Source organism: Canis aureus, chromosome 27, assembly GCF_053574225.1.
Source record: "Canis aureus isolate CA01 chromosome 27, VMU_Caureus_v.1.0, whole genome shotgun sequence".
Taxonomy (NCBI): domain Eukaryota; kingdom Metazoa; phylum Chordata; class Mammalia; order Carnivora; family Canidae; genus Canis; species Canis aureus.
In genome coordinates this window covers 41,697,529-41,723,243 of record NC_135637.1, presented here as the reverse complement: position 1 = coordinate 41,723,243, position 25,715 = coordinate 41,697,529, and the positions used below count along the sequence as shown (strand labels likewise).

At 42.3% G+C, this 25,715-nt stretch overlaps 1 protein-coding gene across 2 annotated transcripts in view; it reads left to right on the top strand.

The window, feature by feature from the left end:
• The window catches only part of PCDH15 (protocadherin related 15), an 869,139-nt gene that overhangs the window by 557,824 nt on the left and 285,600 nt on the right, over positions 1-25,715 (top strand). For both annotated transcript variants that reach the window (XM_077874888.1, XM_077874887.1), the window contains exons 15-16: positions 7,333-7,526; positions 23,542-23,674. In XM_077874888.1, the coding sequence (XP_077731014.1) occupies positions 7,333-7,526; positions 23,542-23,674 (327 nt within the window). The remainder of the gene's footprint in view (positions 1-7,332; positions 7,527-23,541; positions 23,675-25,715) is intronic.

Sequence of the window (25,715 nt, the reverse complement as noted above, 5' to 3'; positions counted from 1 at the left end):
AAGGCAGTGCTCAGGCCTTCATGTTGGCATGGATATTTCCCCAGTTCTCTTCTATGCATGGCAGTTGTTTCGGAGATGTGCGGAGAGCCTATCCAGCCCTTCTATTGACTCTAATTTTCTGTCTTTTTCTGCTGAATTTCTGGCTTGTTTACTTACAGCAACTGAGACCACAACTCATATTGGCAGAGCTGAGGTGGTTCCCCATTCAATTCCCATTGTGATGATTCTTTTATTAACTTCACAACATATTCGGTATGTCCTCTCTTAAAGCAAATCTGCTGCTTTTCACGGCCAGCCCTACTTTTATAACGTGTGTCAAGTGTACATGCGGCATCAGGGGTGTCGAGTGATAACCAAGCAAGAAGGCCACTGACTCTTACTTTTTCCTCTTTATTGTTGCAACAGTTTCTCTCAATTTGTCCATTTCAGTGAGCTCTTAGAGCCCTAAATGGTGTTTTTGATCATTGTGCTTAGATTTATTTATTTATTTATTTATTTATTTATTTATTTGAGAGAAAGAGAGAGAGTGTGTGAACAGGGGAAGGGGCAGGGGACGAGGGAGGGAGAAAGAGAGAATCTCAAGCATACTCCTCTAAGTGCAGATCTCATGACCCTGAGATCCTGACCTGAGCCAAAATCAAGAGTTAGACACTCAACTGACTGAGCCACCCAGGCACCCCATGTTTTGCTTAGATTTTTACTTTTGGAGAAAAAGAATTGTCTAGGCTCCTCATACCACTGGAACCAAAAATCCTGCCTCCTAATGCCCCTCTTTGCCAGTTTGAAAGAGCGGTTACAGACAGGTGTAGAGATGGGACCACATTTATAGAATAAAGGAAAGGACAGAATTTTTAAAATAGAGATATCTATGATGAATTAGAGAGAAACCAATGAATTAAATAAAAGCACTGTATTAACAAGAAGAAAATATTTTTTCTTTTTATTGAAATAATTTAAGTGAATATTTTCACAAATCAATATTAAGTGATGGATTATAATTTACCTTTATCAAAGGAAAATTCCATATGTCTTTATAGCACTACTATGCAAATGCATTCATTTTATAAGACCTTAAATTTCATACTAGTCATCATCTCTGTGTCTCATAAAAATTATAGGACAACAGCTGTGTCAGGGCACTGAATCTGTGTTCTGTTGAATTACAATAATCAAAGGAAGTACTGTCTGAAGAGAATTGCAATATCACAAATCGTTTAGCAAAAAAATAATTCTGCAACTTATTACACAAGCCTGCAAAAAATGCACTTCTGATATTTTCACAAATAGACCGAGGAAAAAACAGAAAAGAAAAAATCCACATGAAATGCAAAATACAAAATGGAAGGAGTCATCATGATACATTAGGAAAGAGAAGTGAATGTCTGCAAGCCCCGTGTGGTGTTTTCTGCCTTGACCAAAAATCAAAAAAAGCAAGCCACAGACACTATCTGAGCTTCTGGAAAGGGCAGAGAGTGTCTCCTCAATGTTTCCTGAGGAATTCCCCACCGCAGCACCAATGCTCACCCTATACTCTCTGGCTGAAGTTAGAATACAAAGAAATCCCTCTTAGTAGATTATCTCCTAGTCATTGATGACACTGGACTGAAGCAGATACCCAGATAGTGAAGTTTCTAGAACAAAACACTTTGTATGGCTAAGCAGCAGAAGGCTGTGGTAGAGCTGGTCATCTGTGAGCACCCCGGGAAGCAGGGCGGCTCATTCTTCATTATTCTATTGGGGTCTACACCATGAACCAAAGCTTCCCTTTCTTCAAATGCATTTTGTTATCTAAGTCAGGTGTGAAATGTTTCAATCCATTTTTTTGGAGGCAAGCACAGTTCTATTGTAATTTTTATTATAAATAAGAACCATCAAATAAATCCACTGCTATTTTCTGAAATCTTTTTCCCTAAAATTGTGGCACTGTCTCCAGATTTTCCTTCTTTCAAAAAAAAAAATAAATAAATAATAAATAAAAGGAGGGAAAAAAGAGTACAGAGACTACTATACATAAATGCTGAATACCAGTAAATCCTGCCAGCCTTGAGTGGTCACACACTGTGTCTCCAACTCACTTGTCATCAAAGCCCCTGAAACCCTTCCTGATGCCTCTGCTTGTTGCTCAGATTCATCATGTGCTACTCTATCCAAGTTGCCCCATTGAGTGTCCCTGAGACCTTTATCCATTTCCCTTTCCTCAGGGTCCTGGCACATGCCCTTCCCTTTGCGACGAAATGCGTGTAATCCCTATTCTTCAATCACGCACCCATCTTTCAATGCAAGCTGGAATGTGACCCAGGCCTGGGGACGTCCATGCCTACCATGCAGCTCACTATTGCTTATGTCCATTTTCACTAGTGCTTGCACAACAGAGCAATATAGGTTTCCGTGTTCTTAATAATATTCCTTCTCTAATGGTAAATTCCAAAAAGAAGATGAAGGAGAAGGAGAAGAAGGAGAAGGAAGAGAAGGAGAAGAAGGAGAAGGAAGAGAAGGAGAAGGAGAAGGAGAAGGAGAAGGAGAGGAGAAGGAAGAGAAGGAGAAGAAGAAAGAGAAAGAGGAAAAAGAGGAGGAGGAGGGAGAGGGGCATAAGGGGAAGAGAAGAAGTGGAGCCCACTTTTTATTTACCAGCCTTAACTTACCCCCAGTTCCTACCACAGTGCCTGGCACCATTGTAGACTCTCAATAATTATGTAGAAATGAGTATTTTTCTCCAGATTATTATTTTCCCTAAATCAAGTTTAGGAATTAATTCCTATTATCACCAAGGGATCTCAGCTGGCTTACTTCATCACTCTTGTGGAAACGATACAGAATTTCCCATACTCTTCCAAACTCAAATTTGCATGTTTCCACCTGCCATCGATCTAGATTTTACTTTGCAAATTGAACATCATTTTAAAAAGAGCGAAACATGAGTATTCACGATTTTACCATGTACTAAATATCACCAAACTTATGCATCTGTATCTATTTCTTTGTCTACCTGATTTGAGTAGTTAACATGAATAATAAAAAGATTGAGAACATTCTAAGAAATTTATATGTTTTAAAGTGCTTGATTTATTTAGGTAATTTCTTTGCTTAAAAAACAATTGCTTTATTACAGGGAAATATATAAACTTGTTATTTATCTATGTACACATATTTTTATTACTTGTTAAATAGCTAATTATGGTTTTTAAATGAGGGCAACTCTACCACTTCCATAGCATGATATTTAGCCATCGTAATGAATAATCATACACTGAATCAAGGATGATTTGATGTCTTAATGACCACATGGCACCACGTACCAAAACCTCAAAGTACAAGACCCCTAGAAGAACAAACAGGCACAAAGCAAGCCAAGGAGAATCATCCATCATAACTTTTCCTATAATATTTGGGATTCCAATTTTGAAGATACATAATTTCAAATTAAGCTAGCTTTTTCTTTTTAAAAATAAAACACAGTACATTTTTGGTTCCTATATCAGAAAAAGTCAGTGGTACATTTGTATCAGGCATATTTGGAAACAGTATCTTCAATGAGACTGTCCCCATTTCCTGGCATTGTCTTCTTCTCATGGTCCTCTGGCTTGGAAGGACCCAACGCAGGCACACAGATGAGCAAATGTTAGATATAAACTGACCAATCTAGCTCTCATAATTAAGAGCCACTCTTCCCCGGGGTCCGAGGAGTCACTCTGACTATATCAACTTGGACAACTTGCCAGTTCTTAAACCAGACAGTGTCCAGGCCAGACTCTCCTTGCTTTTGCTGGAACCAAGCATGGGCTGTGAAGGGGATGAGCATCTATCTCTCCAAGGAACATGAGAGGCTCTTACTAGAAGCAAAGCCCAAGATGCTGAGGAGCCAAAAACCCAGCAGGTCAACATGCTTAGTCATGGTCAATTTAGCCATCATTCATATAAAAATACCACATTCACACTTGATTATTGCTTAAGTCTGGTGATTCTTTCTGTATCAACTATGAATTTTATTGAATCCTTGCTTCATTTGTGATATTCCAATCTAAGGGGTTTTGTTTCATTTTGTTTTATGATCTAGCATTAGTTATATTGGTCCTTTTATATAAAATCATGACTTTTCAATTTCTTAGACACAGGAAGGAGATTGAGGAGAGACATAAAGCACAGCCAGACCTAGAAAGGGATGAACAGGGACAAATCAGAATGCTGTATGCATTTATTCAATTTTATTTTTATTTATTGTGGGAGTGAGGAGTGGCCCAGGATGTCTGCAACAGGTATATATGGGAATAGTGAGAGGAAGGAATTGTGGGAGGGTAAGGTTAAACTCCTCAGCTTTGGGGCCTTTCACAGGGGACATTGCCATATTTCTGGATACTCAGGCAGTGTCTCCATTCCCGTTTCAACTCTTGGATGACCAATAATTTCTTCACCATAGTTTTGTATGCACACTGGGGACTCAGGTATGTTGATATTTAGCCTATTGTGTTCTGGTTTAGTATTATGGGATTGGAAAATAGTGTCAATCTGTTAAAATCGCCTACATGGGGAGAAGAAATGTGTGGGAATGGGAGAAAAAAAAAATTACCAGCTGTTAAAAAGTTTAGGGAAACCACTCCATGATATTGCTGGCATGGCATCCATCCTGTATGGCTAAGTGGCCCATGGGGATCTTGAACTGACACTGCTCCCTCCTGTGACCATATGCCCTAGGTAACAGCAGGCAGATTTGCAAATAAATATATGTAATCATTAATAAATAAATAAATAAATAAATAAATATATTTGTCTAGGCATAAATAAATAAATAAATAAATAAATAAATAAATAAATAAATAAAATAAAATAAAATTGCCTAAATGTGGAACCGATTTTTGATTTACTCGTTAAACTTTCTACCTGCCTTTGGTTTCCGTGGAGCTGGTGAGGTGGTGTTCCCCAAATCTATCAGCTCATCTGTGGTTGGCTTGGCTCTGCAGTCTGCGGACTATTTTACTCACCTGCGGTTTGCAGTACTCTCCAGTATTTATAGCACCTCCCAAATGGGTTGCCTTTCTCAATTTCATATTATCCAGTTTATCCTCCCTTCCAATATCGTTCATGAAAATGTTAAATAAGGCCAGCCATAATACCTACATCCCCAAAGCATGCTCCTCAACACTTCTTAACTTGATGCATTGCCATTTATCATTAAATTCCTTTAACCAATTTAAGTCCCAGGAAGAATGTTAATATTGAATCCAATTTGAGCTAAATTTTAATTAAGATTTCCTGAGACATTATGTTAAGTGATTTACTATAATCAAAATTGATATCTCCTCTGCTACCCCCACTCTTAATTTTCTAATTTTATCTACATGCGAAAGAGAATTGAGTTGGTCTGGCTTGACTCATTCTCCATAAATATACATCATTCATCTGTTCTGTTTCTGCAAATAGTTTCCTTCTCCTTTGCCTTTAGGAGCATGTCTGTCATCCTCCTGGAAGTCCCAGAGTCATTTTAAGAAATGCATTTCCTTCTGGCGACCACATCTGTCCACCCCCAAATACCCAATCTGAACTAACTGAATGCCAATCTTTCAAATTCCCTTCTTTCCTCTCAATTATTTTCATAGCTACTATTTCTATGCACATTATCATTCTAAATGCAGTTGATACTAAAAATAGAAACAGAACATGCACAGATTATCCCCCTAGACCTGATGGTGTGTGTAAGGCACTTTGTATACATCTTATAGGGACGGTGAGCATGAACATCTGAATGGGCCATTAATTAAAATGGCGATCTTGAAATTGAATTCAAGTTTCAAGGTATGTGCACACTTGCCTTTGATCTAAGAAGGTACACCAGAGTGTCCAGTGGTCACCCAAAGGGGTCTGTGAATGATAAAGAATGATTACTTTATAAAAGCGAAAATTAGGGGTTAGAAATACACATGAAAATATCAATAAATAAGAAAACGTTTTTTTCTATAGATTTACTTATTAAAATTATCTTCTAAAAAATATTTTCTTTATCAGAAAAAAATATATATTATCCTTTATTAGTTGTTTTCTTCTTATGTGAAAATTTATGAGGTCACCTTTCTTCTTCCGTATCCATCACTTTTGGAATGAGGAAAACAGAAAATTCTGTGAATGTTTGGGGGCACCTGGGTGGCTCATTCAACTAAGGGTCTGATTCTTGGTTTTGCTCAGGTCAGGAGATCGACCTCCCCTGGGGCTCCTAGGTTCCCTGCTCAACTGGGAGTCTGCTACTCCCTCTCCTACCCCTTCCCTTGCTTGTGCTCTGCTCTATCTCTCTCTTATAAGTAAAATCTTAAAAGAAAAAAGAAAAAGAAAAAAGAAAATTCTGTGGATGTCTGTTAAATGCATATTATAAGATTTCCCACTAGAATCTTTTATTTTTTTGCTCCCTCACCCCCATAAATTTATATTTATCAGCAAGTCAAGGAGCCTTATTTAACACATTAAATAATTCTTACTTTATTTTGCTTTATTGAATTAATAATGGTCATTCCATTTTCACACATCATGACCCAAAGAGAGTCGTAACGAAAGCTGCTTCAAAATGACTATGAACACCTGCAAATTAGCCTTAACACTGATCATGTGGGGTTGCTGCAGGGCATCTGAAATTTATTCCGTTTTCTCAAAAACAAAGAAAAAAAAGAAAAAAAGAAAAAAAACTTTCTTGGGCTTGACAGTCTAATTTTTTAATAAGTTATTCTACAACTGGAGGTGCATTTCTTTGGTTTTGGAAAAAGGATACCTCGGCCTTTTCCACCTTCCTAAAGAGAAGTGTGACTGAGAAGGGTGACAGGGCGCAAGAGGCAGGTCTCTGAGAGGGGGGAGGAGAACATTAGGGACCTAAAGAGCCAGAGCAGGAGGGAGGGTGCCCCTAAGAAAGACCAACCTCACCCACTGGGTTTCCTCGGCCTCTGGGCAGTAATATGTGCTTGTGTGTCCAGAACAGGGGCTAAGGTGGAGGGAAAAATTAACTTTCCCAGAGTGATACTGGATTTGCTGTCGGAGCTTTCCGCTTCTTCCCTGTGGTCCATTGAAATAAGGCCAGTCTTCAGGACCCAACCTTTATCTCGTTCATAAGAAGGGGGGGGGGAGGGGGAGATGACCCTTCCTGCTGGGATCGCTTCTGAATCGGCCGGAGCAGGTGGGCCCAGAGATGCCTCCTGCTGTCCTTCCGTCGGGAGGGTGGACTCGGCTGGACCGCGGATGCGTCTCCAAACACGCAGCACGTGTAGGCTCTACCTAAGGCCTGCGGCAGAGTCGGTCTCGACCTGCAACCGAGGCCTCTGGGTCTCCCGGGTACACTGACGCGCGGGGCTTCTGTTCCAGCTCACGGCCGTGGACGCGGACGAGGGGCCCAACGGGGAGATCACGTACGACATCCTGGTGGGCGCCCAGGGCGACTTCGCCATCAACCGCACCAGCGGGCTCGTCACCGTGGCCCCGGGGCGGGCGCTCACCGTCGGCCGCACCTACGCGCTCACCGTCCAGGCCGCGGATAACGCGCCTCCCGCCGAGAGGAGGTAACGCACCTGCAGCCCCCCGCCCGGGGCTCCCCTGCACCCCTCGGGGCCCCGGCACCCCCCGGGGCTCCCCCATACCTCCCCCCGGGGCTCCCCTGCACACCCCAGGGCCCCGGCACCCCCCGGGGCTCCCCCATACCTCCCCCCGGGGCTCCCCTGCACACCCCAGGGCCTCGGCACCCCCCGGGGATACCCCATACCTCCCCCCGGGGCTCCCCTGCACACCCCAGGGCCCCGGCACCCCCCGGGGCTCCCCCATACCTCCCCCCGGGGCTCCCCTGCACACCCCAGGGCCTCGGCACCCCCGGGGATACCCCATACCTCCCCCCGGGGCTCCCCTGCACACCCCAGGGCCCCGGCACCCCCGGGGCTCCCCCATACCTCCCCCCGGGGCTCCCCTGCACACCCCAGGGCCCCGGCACCCCCCGGGGATACCCCATACCTCCCCCCGGGGCTCCCCTGCACACCCCAGGGCCTCGGCACCCCCGGGGATACCCCATACCTCCCCCCGGGGCTCCCCTGCACACCCCAGGGCCCCGGCACCCCCCGGGGCTCCCCCATACCTCCCCCCGGGGCTCCCCTGCACACCCCAGGGCCCCGGCACCCCCCGGGGCTCCCCCATACCTCCCCCCGGGGCTCCCCTGCACACCCCAGGGCCCCGGCACCCCCCGGGGCTCCCCCATACCTCCCCCCGGGGCTCCCCTGCACACCCCAGGGCCCCGGCACCCCCCGGGGCTCCCCCATACCTCCCCCCGGGGCTCCCCTGCACACCCCAGGGCCTCGGCACCCCCGGGGATACCCCATACCTCCCCCCGGGGCTCCCCTGCACACCCCAGGGCCCCGGCACCCCCGGGGCTCCCCCATACCTCCCCCCGGGGCTCCCCTGCACACCCCAGGGCCCCGGCACCCCCCGGGGATACCCCATACCTCCCCCCGGGGCTCCCCTGCACACCCCAGGGCCTCGGCACCCCCGGGGATACCCCATACCTCCCCCCGGGGCTCCCCTGCACACCCCAGGGCCCCGGCACCCCCCGGGGCTCCCCCATACCTCCCCCCGGGGCTCCCCTGCACACCCCAGGGCCCCGGCACCCCCCGGGGCTCCCCCATACCTCCCCCCGGGGCTCCCCTGCACACCCCAGGGCCCCGGCACCCCCCGGGGCTCCCCCATACCTCCCTCCGGGGCTCCCCTGCACACCCCAGGGCCTCGGCACCCCCGGGGATACCCCATACCTCCCCCCGGGGCTCCCCTGCACACCCCAGGGCCCCGGCACCCCCGGGGATACCCCGCACACACACACCCCCGAGGCTCCCCCGCACACCCCCTATGGGGCTCCCCCGCACCTCCCCCCGGGGCTCCCCCACACCTCCCCCCAGGGCTTCCCGCACACCCCCCGTGAGGCTCCCCTGCACCTCCCCCCCCGGGCTCCCCTGCACACCTCCCATGGGGCTCCCCTGCACCTCCCCCCCCCGGGGCTCCCCAGCACACACCCCATGGGGCTCCCCTGCACCTCCCCCCTCAGGCTCCCCTGCACACCTCCTGGGGCTCCCCTGCACCTCCCCCCGTGGGGCTCCCCCGCACCTACCCCGGGGCTCCCCCGCACACCCCCTGGGGCTCTCCTGCACCTCCTCCGGGGGTCCCCCTCGCCTACCCCCTTCTTTCCCCCCTCCCATAATCCGCACCCTGCCCCTGAGGAAGGGCAGCCGGGTCCTCTGATCCCGCGCATCCTGTAATTGAGATTAGAGCAGAAAATGAGAGGGGCCGGGTCCTGGGGACCCTCCGTTCTTACGGCGAGAAGTTGTAGGGAAAGGACAATAAGGAGCAGCTTACCCCGCAAAACAGGTGAGACGCTTGCACAGGTGTGCGGGATGCAGGGCTGTCCCAGGGCAGCTGGAGGTGTGGAGGCGCCCAGCCACGGCCTTGCGGGGAAGCCGGCTTGCTGCCGAGGTCACAGCGGCCGCAGGAAAGGTCTAGGGTCCGAAGCCACCTCGCAATGTCCCGCGAGTAAAATGTATTTAATTACTTAAATATATACATAAATAGATAGATTAGATAGATTGATTGATTGATGATAGCTATATAGATGATACATAATAGATGATAGATTGATAGATGATAGATGATTGATAGATGATAGATTGATAGATGATAGGTGATATACATGAGTATGTGGATCTATATATATCTCCTCTATACAAAGCATATACACATATATATATACATACACACAAATATATATTCTATCTATAGGATTTATGAATAGAATTGATCATTAACCTATAAACTCTATCTATATGTATCCCGTATCCCGTATATACATATACGTACATGGTGTGCAGAAGTAAAAAGCAAAGGACTCTCCCCACTATTACAACTGCATTTATTTCGGGCCCTACCTGAGATATCTTTATTTATTTTTTTATTAATTTCTTGCTTCTTTCCAGATTTTCAGTATGCATTTAAAGAAAGTAGGAATGAATAGTCCTTCACGCGGCACCTGCTGGGTTTGTCTCCCGGCTCACAACACACCCTGGTGTTTCCTTCAGTGTGATACCGAATGATGCCTTCAAAACGGTTTTAGGTTTTACCAGCTACATAGTATTCTTTCAAATGGGTGGACTAGTGCAAAAAACAAAAAACAAAAAACAAAAAACAAAAAAACACTATCCATGGACTTTTAACTGCAGTTTAACTGACAAGAAATAAATAACACTGAACAAGCATCATTTTGAATATGTGCAAACGTATGGCCCCAGTAAAGGCTCACTTAGCAGAGGGCAAACGCGACTGTAGGTCGCAGTGGTACCTGCCAAATGGTCTTCCGTGGGGCTCCTAACAATTTCCTCTTCCAACTGTCAAGCCTGACAGTGGGTGATCCTACACTCTCCCCAGCTGTGTGCCATATCAATTGTGGATTTTTGCCAATCTGATAAGTAAAAAAAATAACATCTATTTTTTATCCATTTGCCTAAGAGTAAGTTTGACCAGTTCGCCTATGAGCTGATTCTGTTACTTTTCCTATAAAGCCTGGTTCCTAATCTCTGCCCGTTTTTCTATTGATACATCAAGCCCAGGCCACAGGTATTTTATATTTGCTATGAGTGATTTTATAGATCCATGCTGTAGGTTTAGATCTTTGTTGTATTTAGGATTTATCCTAGGTTACAGGAGGAGGTATCATCCATCAGCAATACTTTTTTTTTAGGCTGCTCTGCCATTTTTCCCACACAATCTGCTAGATAGTTCATCCTTTTCTCATTGATTTGAGATGTTACGTGAATTATATCATACATTTTCTCGTTTCTTTGAGTTTGATTTGAGACTTTCCCTTCTATCCCATTAACTCACCCAGCTTTTCATGAGCTGTTGTCACACATTTAGTTGTTAATGTTTTAAACTGTCTTCATAATATGGTGATGCTAACCTACCTCAATGCTCTTTTCCCTTAAAGTGTCCTGGTTACTCTTTCAGTTCATTTTTTGGATTATATGTAAGCTAGCACAGTGGGGTCTTTTTAACCATATTTTTATTAGGAACACATTAAATTCATAAATTAATTACTTAGGGTTAAATTATATGCTTTTGATGTTGACTTTATGTGAGAACTTTCTGTTTCTTTATTTGCCCATTCTTTCTTATGTGTCCTGCAAGAGTTTTTTTTTTTTTGTTTTTGTTTTTGTTTTTAAAGATTTTATTTATTTATTCATGAGAGAGAGAGAGAGGCAGAGACACAGGCAGAGGGAGAAGCAGGCTCCATGCAGGGAGCCCGATGTGGGATTCGATCCAGGGTCTCCAGGATCGCGCCCTGGGCCAAAGGCAGGCGCCAAACCGCTGCGCCACCCAGGGATCCCAGGAGTTTTTATTTTTTAAAACATTCCTTTATACGAGTCCTGTGCATTTCCTTGTTGGTCTGTTTTTGTGACTTTTGTTGTTATTGTCCATAGACTCTTTTCTCTTTATTCTTTTGTCCGGTTGTTATTTTATCTATGAAAGCTATTATTATTAATCTCAACCCACTTTCTTCTTTAATTATTTTATTATCTTTTTAGTTTTCCCCTCAATTCTTCAGTGTTATCCGGGATTATATTTTATAAATAGTGAAAATTTTGTTATCTTTCTTTCCATTTTCTTTCCTTTAATTTCATTGGCTAATTATTTCAATAAAAACACTTGTCTTTTTTTTTTAAGATTCTTTTGTACGTATGTATTTATTTATTTGAGAGAAAGAGGGAGAGCACATGTATTGGGAGAGGAGCAGAGAGAGAAGGACAATCTCAAGCAGATTCGCTGCTGAGCATGGAGCCTGAAACGGGGCTCCATCCCCTGACCCTGAGATCATGACCTGAGCTGACAGCAAGAGTCAGCCACTTAACTGCCTGAGCCACCCAGGTGTCCTGCTTGCCTTGTTTTTAACTCAAGTGGGAATGTCTCCCAGATTTCCCTATTATATCGATTTATGTTTTTTAAAAGAATTTTTAAAATTATGGTAAGAAAGTGTTTATTCCAATTTTATTGGCATTTTAAAATAAGACAACAGTATCCATCACGTTATGAAGACAGTAATGACTTTCCTTCTTGAGCCAATCATATGATGATTGATCTTGATCTTGATCGGTTCCTAAATCAATCTATTTTGCATTTTTGGTGTGAATGCCACTAGGCTGTGATGTTTTATTCTTGAATTAAACTGCTAGATTATGTTTGCTCCTTTATTTTGTGAAATTAGTCTGTTCTTCTCTTTTTGAGAGATTTTTATGAAGATGCCATGCAGATTTTCTGACACCTCGTAAAAGAAATAAAAACCACAAAAACAATGCAAGAAAGAATTAACAATTGTAATAACAAGTATGAATGAGTACTAAACATCTCTAAAATCAATAAATAAATCCAAATTTTGTTCTTTGAAAAAATAGATAAAAATTAAAAGCATAAACCAGTTTATTTAATAAAAAAAAAAAAAAGGAGGCGGCACCTGGGTAGCTCAGTTGGTTCAGCATCTGGCTCTTGGTTTCAGGTCATAAGATTGAGCCCCATGTTGGTCTCTGCTTGAGATTCTCTTTCCCTCTCCCTCTGCCCCTCCCTGCCCTCTCTCTCTAAGATAAATAAATACATCTTTTCTTTAAAAAGGCAGAAAGTGGGATCCCCGGGTGGCTCAGCGGTTCAGCACCTGCCTTTGGCCCAGGGCGTGATCCTGGAGTCCCGGGATCGAGTCCCACGTTGGGCTCCCTGCATGGAACCTGCCTCTCTCTATGTCTATCATGAATAAATAAAATCTTAAAAAAAAAAGAATTACTTTAAAAAACTAATAATAAAAAATAAATAAAAAGGCAGAAAGTACAACAATAAATTCTCAGAAGGAAATACTACAGAAACAGAGGAAATGAAAAGAATCGTAACAGACAACTTGGCCTTAATATATGCAAACTTTGAAAGTTTCAACTTAATATATGCAAAATCTGAAAACATGAGTGAAATGGATAATTTTTCTAGAAAATACAGCTTATCAAAACTGATCCCAAAGAGTAAGAAATTTTAAAGAGATCAACCTTATAGAGCCATGTCTCAAAACTACACCAGGGCCAGGCAATTTGACAGGAGGACTGTAACCCAACCGGGGAGAGGGGGAGGGGGTCATTCCCTGTTTAGCCATCGCCTAGAGTGCACTCTCCTACACCCACACCACACTCCACCTCTCTCTTACCTTAGGTTGTGGAGACATGGTTGGAGGACTTCCTGCTCCCCAGGGATATCAGTGGACTGTCCCTCCTCCTCCCTCATGTTCTCCTGTTGATCCTCATGCTGTCTATATTTCCTCCTTTCTTCCCCTTGTACAGATGGTGGGCCCCTTTCCCATTATCTCCTCTTCTAACCTAACCTATAAACTCATCTCCCACTGTCCTTACAGACCAGCAGGTCCCTCCAGAGGGATTTGGTTCCTGATGGCCCTACATTCACTTCAGCGGCACCTGTGCCACTCGGTGTCTTATGGCCAGTCCCACAGCTCCTCTGGCCAGACAGCCCTGGAGCCACTCTCAGTGCCTCCCTTTCTCTCAAACTCCAAGTACAATCTTGATCAACACGTCTAAGCTCTGAGCTAAAAGCACATACAGAAACCGATGATTCCCTTCTCTTGTTATTGACATCCCAATTCACGCCACGCTTCTCTGTGGTCCCAGCTGTTGAAACCTCTTCTTAAAAACTTCTGCCCTCCAGTCCCTTCTCTGTACAGGGGCCTGAGAAATTTTGGTAACATAGGAAACACCCATACTTTTTGCTCCTGGGGTTTCACATATGACTTGATGTGAAAGACAAACTCATGGGGCAACTGGATGGCCCCATCGGTTGGGCATTGCCTTTAGTTCTGGTCATGATCCCAGGGTGCTGAGACTGAGTCCTTCAGCGGGCTCCCTGCTCAGTGGGGAGTCGGCTTCTCCCTCTCCTCCCTGCTTGTACTGTCTCAATCACTATCTCTGTCTCTCTCTCCCTGTTTCTCTCTCTCTCAAATAAATACAATCTTAAAAAAAATAAATAAAGATATAATCACTGAAAAGGCCAGTGGAGCCCAGCACAGTTCACCTGCTGCCACCAGTCACAGGACACTCCCTAGTGTCACCTCTTCCTAGTAACATCATCTCCTGCTGCACCCTGCTTCTCTTACTCCACTCCAGCCCTCACACTACATCCTCTCATCCCTGAGGCTGGCAGCTACCTTCGACCTTCAACCTTGACCTTGCCTTCTCAGCCCGGATCACTTCTCTTTCCATTTGTCCATGGATTCCTGTCCTTCTGGCCCCAACCCAACTATCACTTTGTGAAGTCTTTTCAGACAGAGTTTTTGCAGCTGCAACAGGCTTTCCATCCTTCTATGGCACTGCACTTACCACCATGAGCTATTATTTAGGGTATGACGTTTATTGTCTGCCTTGAGTCTTCCCCACTGGAATTTTGGTTCACAAGGGCAAGAATAGTTGTGGTCCAGTTGTCTCTTGTGTCTGCAGAAGCTCAACAATTCCTGGAATGCCCTAGGTTCTTAAAAAAATATCATCTGTTTTTGTTGTTTTCCTAAGTTCATAAGAATGTCTTTTTTTTCTGTTTTTTAAACAAATGAATCAAGAAATGAGACAGTGTAATATAAAACTCAAATAACTCTAAAGAGCCCCTGAAACAAGAAGGCAGATTTGAAATTGTTCTGCCTTCTTTCGTAATACATACGAATCCTGTCTAATATTGTCACTAATAAGTTTTAAAAAAAGAAGCCTAGGGATCCCTGGGTGGCTCAGCAGCTTAGCGCCTGCCTTTGGCCCAGGGTGTGACCCCGGGGTCCTGGGATCAAGTCTCACATCAAGTTCTCCCTCTGTCTGTGTCTCTGCCTCTCTCTCTCTCTCTCTCTCATGAATAAATAAATAAAATCTTTAGAAAAAAGATGCCTATGATAATAAAAGTTTCTATTCAGTCCAACCAAACCTTTATTATACAACCACCACTTACTGTGACATGGAAATACAAAGATAAACACAGTATCATCATGTGCAGGCCAAAAAAAAAAAAAAATTGCAGTAAAGGGTTTAAAGTAGGACTATAAATAATTAAATTCAGTTCAGCATGGTAGATGTGTGATTGAGCCAATTTCTCTGCTTTCTGGGGCATTGAGGAGGGCACTTGTTATAATGAGGGAGTACTTAGAAGGCCTCCCAAGCAGATGAGTTCCAGAGAATGAGTAAAGGTTGACCAGCTAAAAAAAAAAAATATGTCACATTATTTGCACAGCCTGAGAAGTCTGAAAGAGCTTGGTCATTACGGGTAATTACCAGCCTAGTCAGTGTTACCAGTGTGTAAACTCATTCTAGCAGGGGCAGAAAGGTAAAGGGTCATTTCATGGAAAATTTAATTTGTTACTTTAAGAAGTTTGGACTTATTATCCAGTCTGTAGACGGTATTCGTGAAGGACTTTACAGTGAGTTAGATGAGTTTGGTTTCTAGGAAATCCCTCTGGTGTCCTTTGGGGAGATGGATTTGAGGAACCAAAACTGGAGGCAGGGAAGTGATGTAGGAATCCCCCACTGGAAAAATCCAGGGACTAGTTGCTTGATCCAGGCATGTTGGAAAGTGGAGTGATGGAATCATCAGAAAAAAAAATAACGTGACAAGGTCGTGATATCAAGTTGGTGTGTGCCATTTGGGTGAAGGAGGTGAGCTGAATTTTGGACACATTTAGCCAGATTTGGCAATTGTTCATATAACCCAGAATCAAATCAATGTATATGGTTGCACATCAGAAAATAGTTAAGGGCCGTTCCTTGAGAAGAAATGTGGAATACTTTTATACATTGGCCTAGAGTCAAAGTTTGAATGGATTTAAAGAATAGCCTTATTCATAATGGGTTATTCTGAAGGGGAGTTAAAGATGGTTGATACTATTTAATGAGGATGCATAGACATCATGCAGGCTACTCTCTATATGTAATTTCTTTTAAAAAAATTATTTATTCATGAGAGACACACAGAGAGAGAGAGAGAGAGAGGGAGAGGGAGAGGCAGAGACACAGGCAGAGGGAGAAGCAGGCTCCATGCAGGGAGCCCAAGATGGGACTTGATCCCGGGTCTCCCGGATCACACCCTGAGCTGAAGGCGGTGCTAAACCACTGAGCCACCCGGGCTGCCCTCTATACATAATTTCTAATCTGACAACACTGTGACTTTTGCATTACTCTATTTTTGCAGACTAGAAATCTGAGGCTGAAAGAGATTAATTGACTTGGGTAATGGCCCCTTGCACACTCCCATCCACCCTGTAAACAAGTTGTAGAACCTTCATCTGGACTAGGACTATTGGATTCTAAGATTTTATCATCCACTTGTTCTATAGCCATGACATTTTGTCATGACTATTCTAGAGTAAAAGCAAACAAACAAACAAACAAAACAAAACAAAACAAAAAAAACCTACAATTGCTTAATATCAGTACTAATAATGGTAATTTTAAGAATTAAAATTTGTTTTTACAATTTAAACTCTTATTAAAGTTCCTTAATAGCCAGCAGTTTATTTTATGACTTTTTATTTTCATTGAGGATAGCCCTATGCTTTTTGGATCCGGTAATCTATATATACTTGTATGTTATGATTGATGACTTTTTAACTATTTTATGATATAATGAGTGAGATTTTATAATCTCCTTCTTACTCAGTTCCTATTTGCAAGTCCTATCACTGATTTTTCTGGATAAGCTGCTGCTTACAGTAATCAGCGCTGCACGAGGATTTCACTTAAGTAAAATCGCATTCCACTCCAGCAAACAAAATACCATCTTCAGAATCTGAATCACAGGTCTTTGCAGTGACACTAAGTATTTAGTTGACCTGGCTTCATTGTCTTCCTTATAGACAATGGTTTGGGCACTGAAAGATCACCTTATAATGTTTGGTCAAATATCAAGTGGGACCTACAGAGAGGACAATCTGGACACATCCTTTCTCCCTGCTGGGATAACGTCACGTTCCCCGTAGGACAGTGACATTTGCTATTTTCTGGAGGAAAATTAAGCCTTCACATTGACTTGATGAATGAAGCGAAGAGTCGTGCTGTTTTGCTTTCACTATTTCCTTTAAAAGGAAGAGGCTGTTTGAAAATTATCAGCATGGAAGTGCAGACCATGATATATTTTACAAATTGACCCAGCCAGCAACAGTGGTGTGTGAACCTACTTACATCATAACACAAAAAGCAATGGAAATTTTCCATTTTATTCTTTTGTTCAGATTGGAAATTTTAATTCATAAGTTAAAATCACAAAATAAAGCCTTTATGAATTAACTGTTTATATATTTGTTATTCTGATTAAGTAAAATTGCTAGAGAGTCAACGGAGAGAGAGTCTGTAATCACTGTTCTGTTTTGTTGTAGTCTCTCATGAGTATAAGAGGACAGATAGAAACCAAAAGATTTTTTTAACACTTTGTGATTAAAATGGTCATCACGAAAAAAAAAAAAAAGATTTTTTTTTTTAAGTAACTGCATTCTCAGTCAGTATTTAGTCCAGTCAACTGGTGAATGTAAGTCTTCTTATACTTATTGAATTGAATTAAATCAAATTAATATTTATTATTTTAATATGAACAAAGTACAACTATTACTTATTTATAAAGACGGAGAATGAAGGACAGCCCTGTCCCCAAATATCTCATAATATAAGTATGATAAAATAATTGGTGCATAGCATGGCATACATTTTTTGATTCCCAATATTTTTTTCATGGAATCCAAGGTTCTATGTAACCAATACAAGGTTAAGTAGTCCATTCTCCAATAAAATTATGCTAATCACTGATTTTATTATTTTAAAAAACTTAATATGATATATTTAACATTAATAAAAGAAAATGGAAGTACTCCTTTTCATAAAAATTTACTGAGTTCTCACAATTTTTAGCCTCTTGGGGAAGCCCTGGAAATATAAGACTGGTAGGCTGAGATCTGTGCCCTCAGAGTATTCACATGGAGGTGAGGAAAAGGTAAGACTCCACATGCCGTAGTAGGTGATTACCATAAAGGTTAACTTTGCAGGGATGATAGTGGGATATCCAAAAAGAGGGAGTGATAAAAGGAAAGACTGAGACACTTGATGAAGAATGGTGTGTCGTGAGAACATGCGTTACTTGGCACATTTGAGCCTATCACTAACCAGTTCGAAGTCTCTCAACCAGTCCCCACTATCGTCAAGATGAGGCTTAGGTCAGTAAGTATAGTGCATGAGTCCCTGCCTGACCTGGACTCTTGGCTACCTCTCAGGTCTCAACTCCTACCATTTCCTTGTTTTCACCCTTCTTTTTAGTGCTACAAAACTTAGAGTTTTCCTGTTTATTGCCCTGTGAATTTGCACATGCGGTTTCCCCTGTGTGGATTGTCCTCTTGCCTTTAAGCCTAAATACATCTTTGCATCTTAAAACTCTGTCCCTGTAACTTCCCCTGAGAATTTTTAAATGTGAAATCTTTCCTCCTATAGATACCTATAGGCAAAAATAGGAAAATAGAACCTGGGAACATTGGACTGTAAATATAGCCTTTCTAGCACAGTGTTGATGGGAGACAAAGGAAAAGGAAGGCGCAGTTGAAACAAATGAATACCAGTAGCATAGGTGGACACATCAAAAGAATATTACAACACGGATTGTACGGTCAACACTCTGGAACATCATCTCATTACCCCTGAGTGCTATCGCCATATCAAAATGAACGGACTTTATATCTTTGGAGATACTTCTGCAAGGTTAAAGCCTCATAACTCTGTCTTGCCAACCTCTTCTTTATTCAAATTCTATTTTGGTCTTACAAAAAAAAAATATCCAAGAAGTCTCATTCATGGTAAAATCAAAATTAATTGTGGTATCATACTGTAAGCCCATGATTGATTTGAAATAATTTGTGATTTCTTATGAGATAACATCCTTCATTAAGAAGTTTTGTACCAGAATGTCTTCTACTCACACACAGAAACACACACGCATCAGATAAGTCAAAAATCTCCAATTTGCTTCCCAAATGTGTTCCTATAGAATGGGGGGGAGGAAGCGTGGGCTGATCTTAAATTTAGAAGCCTGGCCTTTGGCTTATCTGCAGTTCCTAATTAACTTTTTAACCTTGATTCAGTCACCTAATCTTTCTGATTTTTTAATCCTCTTTTGTAAAATGAGTCAAATTAGATGGTTTCTTGGGTCTTCTAAAATCATAAGATTACACGAGAAAACACATCAACCCTTGTGTTCTACTTTGACCTTCATTACCAAATGAGAAAGAGAAAGCTTTATGATTTTCATTTTTTTTTAGAAATAGAGATTTATCTACATCATACCAGCTATATTACAAAATAAAATTTGTATTATATAACTTCGATTATTTTTTACATTTAAGACTAGCTATAAAATGTTAATACAAAATGTTCACATAAAATGATATTATTTATCTAGTGACTGTCCTGTTTTATTATGTGCTTAACTGATGCTGTTGAATTACTAGTATTTATTACAACCCTAATGGTATCATTTTATTGTGAATACTATTGGTATTTAGCTTCAGAAAAGCTTACTCTGACACCATGCTGACTTCAGGGAGAAAAAGGAGATCCCATTTTATTTTTTTATTTTATTTTTTGTATATTGTTTATTGGAGTTCGATTTGCCAACATATAGTATAACACCCAGTGCTCATCCCATCAAGTGCCCCCCTCGGTGCCCATCACCCAGGTACCCCTTCCACCCCACCCAACTCCCTTCCACTACCCCCTTTTTATTTCCCAGAGTTAAGAGTCTCTCATGCTTTTTTTTATAAGGCAGTCAGCCTCAAGAAGGCAGGTCCTTATTTCAACCCATTGTAGGAAGTGCCAGGAAGTTGAAGATGAAAAATGCTAGATCTTGAAACATGTTCTTTCTCAAACAACTCCAAGATCAAGGTGGGGGTGGGGGGCCACAAACACGTGTAATTAGCAACTTCAGCATTTGAATTTCTGTGGAAAGGAGCAGAGGAAAGGAGGATATAAGGTTGCGGGAAGGAGAAGCTGGTGTCGGACCACGGGAAGTTCTGTGTGTCCTCTGCCTAGGGGTAGAGGGTCTTTGTTTGTCTTGCTTTTTTTTTTTTTTTTTTTTTTTTTGTCTTGCATTTTAAAGTTGTCTCCTCTGCAGCAGACACACCAGGCTCTTTGGGTGTAGAGGTCTTTTGTGCGGTACCGGGGGTGTAAGTAGCTTAGTCCTCTTGTGGGAAAACAGCCAAAGGGGGAAGAATGCGGAAGCACACAGAGTACAATCAGCTTAGTGTGAACCAGACTTTCATGAGTGGGAGGAGGCTCATGTTCTGGTGAAGACATCAGAAAGTCCTCCAGACCAGTAGGCAGAAACGGTAAAAAATGTCAAAAGCAAGAAAGGCCTAACTTTTTGAAAGAGAAGTTTGAGTATGGAGGTGAAGTGTGTTCTAGGTCAAAGAAAAATGTTCATCAGTGAGGGAATCTCTTACCCCCAGGGTCGCAGAGGTGAGCATTAGGTTGATTTACAGAGGAACCCCCCAGGCTGCTCACTTAAAAAGCAGGTGAGTCCACATGTTTTGTTGCCAAGAGCTTCCGGGGCCAGTGGTCTTCAAACCCAAGTGCGTGTCAGGATATTGTCCATCCAGAGCAAATGTAGACTCTTCTGTCCCACAGTAGAAGATTCTGACCTAATATGTCCTAACCTGGACACTACCACACCCCACTTGGGGTGGGGAGGGGACCGGGGTATCATGCCCATATGTATTTAGCCTAGAAAAGTGAAAAGATGCAATTAAAATGTTTAAAATATTATAAGGAAAATTAATAAGGTATACGTAAGCTTATTTACCCCCATTCCACAGAAAAAAATAAGACTCCTTATGTTGAAGTTATCAATAATAATGGATAAATGTTGGACAGCCTGGGTGGCTCAGCAGTTTACCGCCGCCTTCCGCCCAGGGCCTGATCCTGGGGACCGGGGATCGAGTCCCGCGTCAGGCTCCCTGCATGGAGCCTGCTTCTCCCTCTGCCTGTGTCTCTGCTTCTCTGTCTCTCTCTGTGTCTCCCATGAATAAATAAATAAAATCTTAAAAAAAATGGATAAATGTTTTTATAGATGCATACATAGGCATATATTACACAATACACATACGTACACGTGCGCACGCACACATATATGTAATCTTATCTAACCCTTAGGCTAACCTGGATGTTAGTATCATCTTCATTGTTTAGATGGCAGTGGTAAAACTGAAATAATTTGTCCGGGATCACACAGTGGTAGCATCCACATTCTAACTTGGGAATGTGTGGTTACAGGCCTGTGTTGAACAACATCACTCAGCCAGGGTCATTACCAATATGGCAGAGGGTAGACACTGTAAGGTTTATTGTGCACAGACAATGTGCTGGCCAGAAAAAGGAACAGATTTATAAAATGTTTAAATGACTTGATGAATAACGGGTGTTAAAAGAAGTCAGGGTCATGAGGGTAGTATCAGGGCGAGTATGTATCTCGAGGACACTGTTGAAGCGAGGTCGTTGGCTGGGATATAACAGATCCACTTCAAACAGAAGCTCCTGCATTCCCACAAGAGGACAGTGGGGCTCTGGAATGCACATTAAATTCGGTAACGTGGATATTTTTCTTCACACCATGTTTTTTTTGCATATAATCCTGAGATTAATACCTACAAGTATATAAGTAACACTTCATCAACCATTTTAACCTACCGTAAACATCTTACTCTTCAAGTCTCAGTTGTAATATATATTTTTTTTTCTTTGAAAAGAAAAACGATTACAATTTGATTGATTTTATCGATTAATTTTAACAGTACAGTGATAAATCCAGAGGCCAGAATAAATACAGATACATTGGCTGATTCTAAAGGATTAAAAAGTAAAGACTTTAACTTAAAATGAGATTATTTTGGAACAACATTGTGATAAATATTAAGGATGATTTTTAAGTCACTGCGGCTTTTTTGAGGTGCTTATATTCTGTAGGTATCTTATCTACTGACGGCATGTCCAGGAAGAATTTGGACTTAGGCATTTTAATGGAAGCAATTAATAAAAAGAACCTTGATCTCTTTTAGAGAGAGAGAGAGAGAGAGACAGAGTGAGCAGGTGAGCTGGTGAGGAGGGGCAGAGGGAGAAGGAGAGAATCTGAAATGGGCTCTATGTTCAGGCAAAGCCTAACTCGGGCTCGACCTCAGGATCCTGAGACCATGATCTGAGACATAATCAAGAGTTGGATGCTTAATCCACTGAGCCACCCAGGTTCCCCAAGAGAACTTTGGGCTACTGTAAGAAAATTCTAGGGGCACTAGGGTGGAACATCTGCCTTCGGCTCAGGTCATGATCCCAGGGCCCTGGAATCGAGTCCTGTGTCAGGCTCCCCACAGGGATCCTGCTTCTCCCTCTGACTATGTCTCTGCTTCTCCGTGTCTTACATGAATAAATAAAATCTTTAAAAAAAAAAAGAAAAAAAGAAAATTCTAGACCCCAAATAAAAATGACAACAAATGTGCTTTTTAGTAAACAGGGGTGATTTTGTTAAAATAAGTTCAAAGCATACAGCACAGGCAGTGGCTGTGTGTTCTCTAAGACGGAAGGCTGACTCCGTAGTCAAACGGTAGTGGTGGCATCTTCTTCCATCTTTCTCATTACGATAATTTTAGCCAGTGTCGCTTCTCCATAAACCTTGAATGTCTTACTTCTTTAGCTTTTGTAGAACAAAGGAATTTCAGAGTTCAGAGATACCAAAAAAGTTGATTATGTTAGTGCTAGTATTTTTGTCTTTATAGTTACAGAAGCACCTCTTTTCCTTCAAAAAAAAAAAAAAAAAAAAAAAAAGAATTCCCTGCCAATGTAAGGCTTAAGTAAATCTAATTTCTAGCTTTTCATAGTATATTTGTCAAACAAGACTTAAAAACACCTTTAGTTTTGTTTGCAACTATTTTATACAATGATTACTTTATGGGCCTGACTCTTGACGTGCATTTACGGGAACCCATTGATGTCAGCAAGAAAACTAATAAAACACAGCCCGTACTTTGTTTTGTGTGTTATTTTAATCAATACTCCCTCTGCTGGTTTAATAGGAAGAGAGCCCCAAGGACAGCTCATATTACCGGATATTTATAGAATGCTTTTTGCTATTAGAAAGACATTAAAAAGTAAAGTCAGGAGTCAAGGCTCCTGTTAATTTATTAGCTGTATTTGTACAGCTATTCCTTTTTAATTTGCCCTATTAACCTAAGTAGGAAAAATCGGTACCCTGAGGCATTTCTCTTTTTACTAAGATAATTTCATAGAAACATGATGTCTTGGTGGTAGCTTTTATTTTGCCATCCTTTCATTTTCAATTATTTTATAGTTTTCTCTAAAAATTCAAAATGTCCTCCACTGGAAGCCCAACGACGGAATGCGGACTGCAGTCTGTCATTAAAGGTGATGAAGATTTTTACCCGGCCTGTTTTGTCGTCTTTCTCTGCAGGCACTCCATCTGCACCGTGTACATTGAAGTGCTTCCTCCCAATAATCAAAGCCCTCCTCGCTTCCCACAGTTGATGTACAGCCTTGAAATCAGCGAAGCCATGAGGATTGGTGCTGTTTTATTAAATCTACAGGTATGCTTCTTACTATATACCTGCAGCTCTAGGGGGACAGCCTTGAAGGCTGATGGGTCTGTATTTGTGCATGGGGACATGTTGGGGGGGGTTCGCACATCTGCTTGCACCCTAGTGAAGGAAATTTCCATTTGGAATGGAAAATGGGGTAATATGGATGGAGGGTTTCCTCAGCTAATCTATTCTATTGATTGCCACAACGGAAGGACTAACATTATCTGGCGGGGATTAGCTGCAATCATTACAAGAGCAAATGAAAGGATTCGAAATACGCACTTGAATATTTTGTGCTTTGCACCCAAAGAGTCTGCAGCTGACTATTATTTTCTGTCTCGGATTCCTTTGCCCAGCAGGATTTACTTTTGCTGCAGTGCTGTATAGAGAAAATAGCTATGGGTTCACGGACTGACGGTAGGCATCCTAATTCTGAGGCAGACAACTCCATTCTGAGGCTGTGGGCGAATCTTGTAATTGCTGGGCCTCCTTTATTCGTTTAGGTGAAGGGAGGAGGTCTAGCTGATATTTCTGTTTGCAGCTCCAGTTTCATGGGCATGTGAGTTACTTGCAGGATGGTTGCTTGGTTTTCACTGTTTACATATTCGTGGATAAAGCACATTTGGCCAGAAAAGGCTGTATCTTCAACTGAATCTACAAATCAGCCTACGTGTGGTGTCGGTAACTGCCCCTTGCTGTAAACATCGTCACACGATACATCACTTGACCTGTGGATGTCTAGAGGACAGGGAACTCCCCTTCTGTCGGCGTTGTTACACGGGAATGGCTGAGCCTGAGCCCCAGACGAGAGTTCTGGAAGCTCGCCTTGACGGTTAGGAGAGATGTTGATGTGAGACTCCAGAGAAATGCCACAATCGATCTTTACCACCAAATGAGGTGACACGAGCATAGTTACATCTTGATCACCTCTCGTTTGGAGGCAGACACCCTCTTCCTGAAAGCCTGATGAGGTACATTACAAGTGGAGATTGCACCGAATGTTTGAATTGGAAAGGATGTAAATGTAATGAGACACATCAGCCTTATTTTCCAGATGTGGAAAGTGAACCTCCTGAAAAGTGAATGAGGCCTAGATCAGTTGACTCAATTTTCATCATTTTCAAAACTAGCCTCATTCCCTTAAATCCCTCCTAGTCCCCGAGGTTGCCCGGAGCTTTGTCTTACATGACCTGATACTCCTCTGTGCTCTGCTCTACTATCCATTTTGTGGCTTTTCCCATATAGCTATAGGCTTTGTTTCTGTTGTTCATTTACCATTAAAACATGTGGGGAACGAAATTATGTAAAGGTAGACATATTAGCAACAAGGAAATGTGGAGTATTTTAATGGACAAAATAAAGGAAACCCAGAGTCTCTGAAAACCAAATATGAAGACAAGTACATTTAATGGAATAATGAAAAAAAAAAAATATATATATATATAATATGGATTTGTTTAAACAAGAAGAACAAGTAAATAAATCCTAGATTAGTGAGATTCAGCCTAAGAAACTGTACGTGTTTCACATTTAAATATCTCCTCCGAATATGCCATTGTATATTCCTCCTCAGGACCTGCACTTTGGTTTCGGGATTTTTTTTTTCTTTTTTTAAAAAAGTCCACCTCAAAAGGTTACATAAATGATTCCATATTTACATAGCATTTTTTAATGACATTAAAGACATGAAGACAGATTAGCTGCCCCTAGTGGAGGGAGGTAATAGGGGCAGGAAGGAATTAGGTATGGCTGAAAAGGGCATTATAATGGATCCTCGTGATGATGGTAGTGTTCTGTATCTTGACTGTATCCAATGTCATATATTTGGGCTGTTATTGTTCCACAGTTTTAGAAGAACTTAGCATTAGAAACTAGGTTAAAGGTACACATAGATTTAACTTTCTATGAGGTAACATGGTCTTACGTACAAGATGGCCCTAGGTCTCATTTCAGGAAGGTCCATGAACCATATTATAGGAGAATAACTCTACCTGTGAGTTAAAGATGAAAAAAAAAGTTGGGCTTTTTCATATCTCAAATTTCTCTA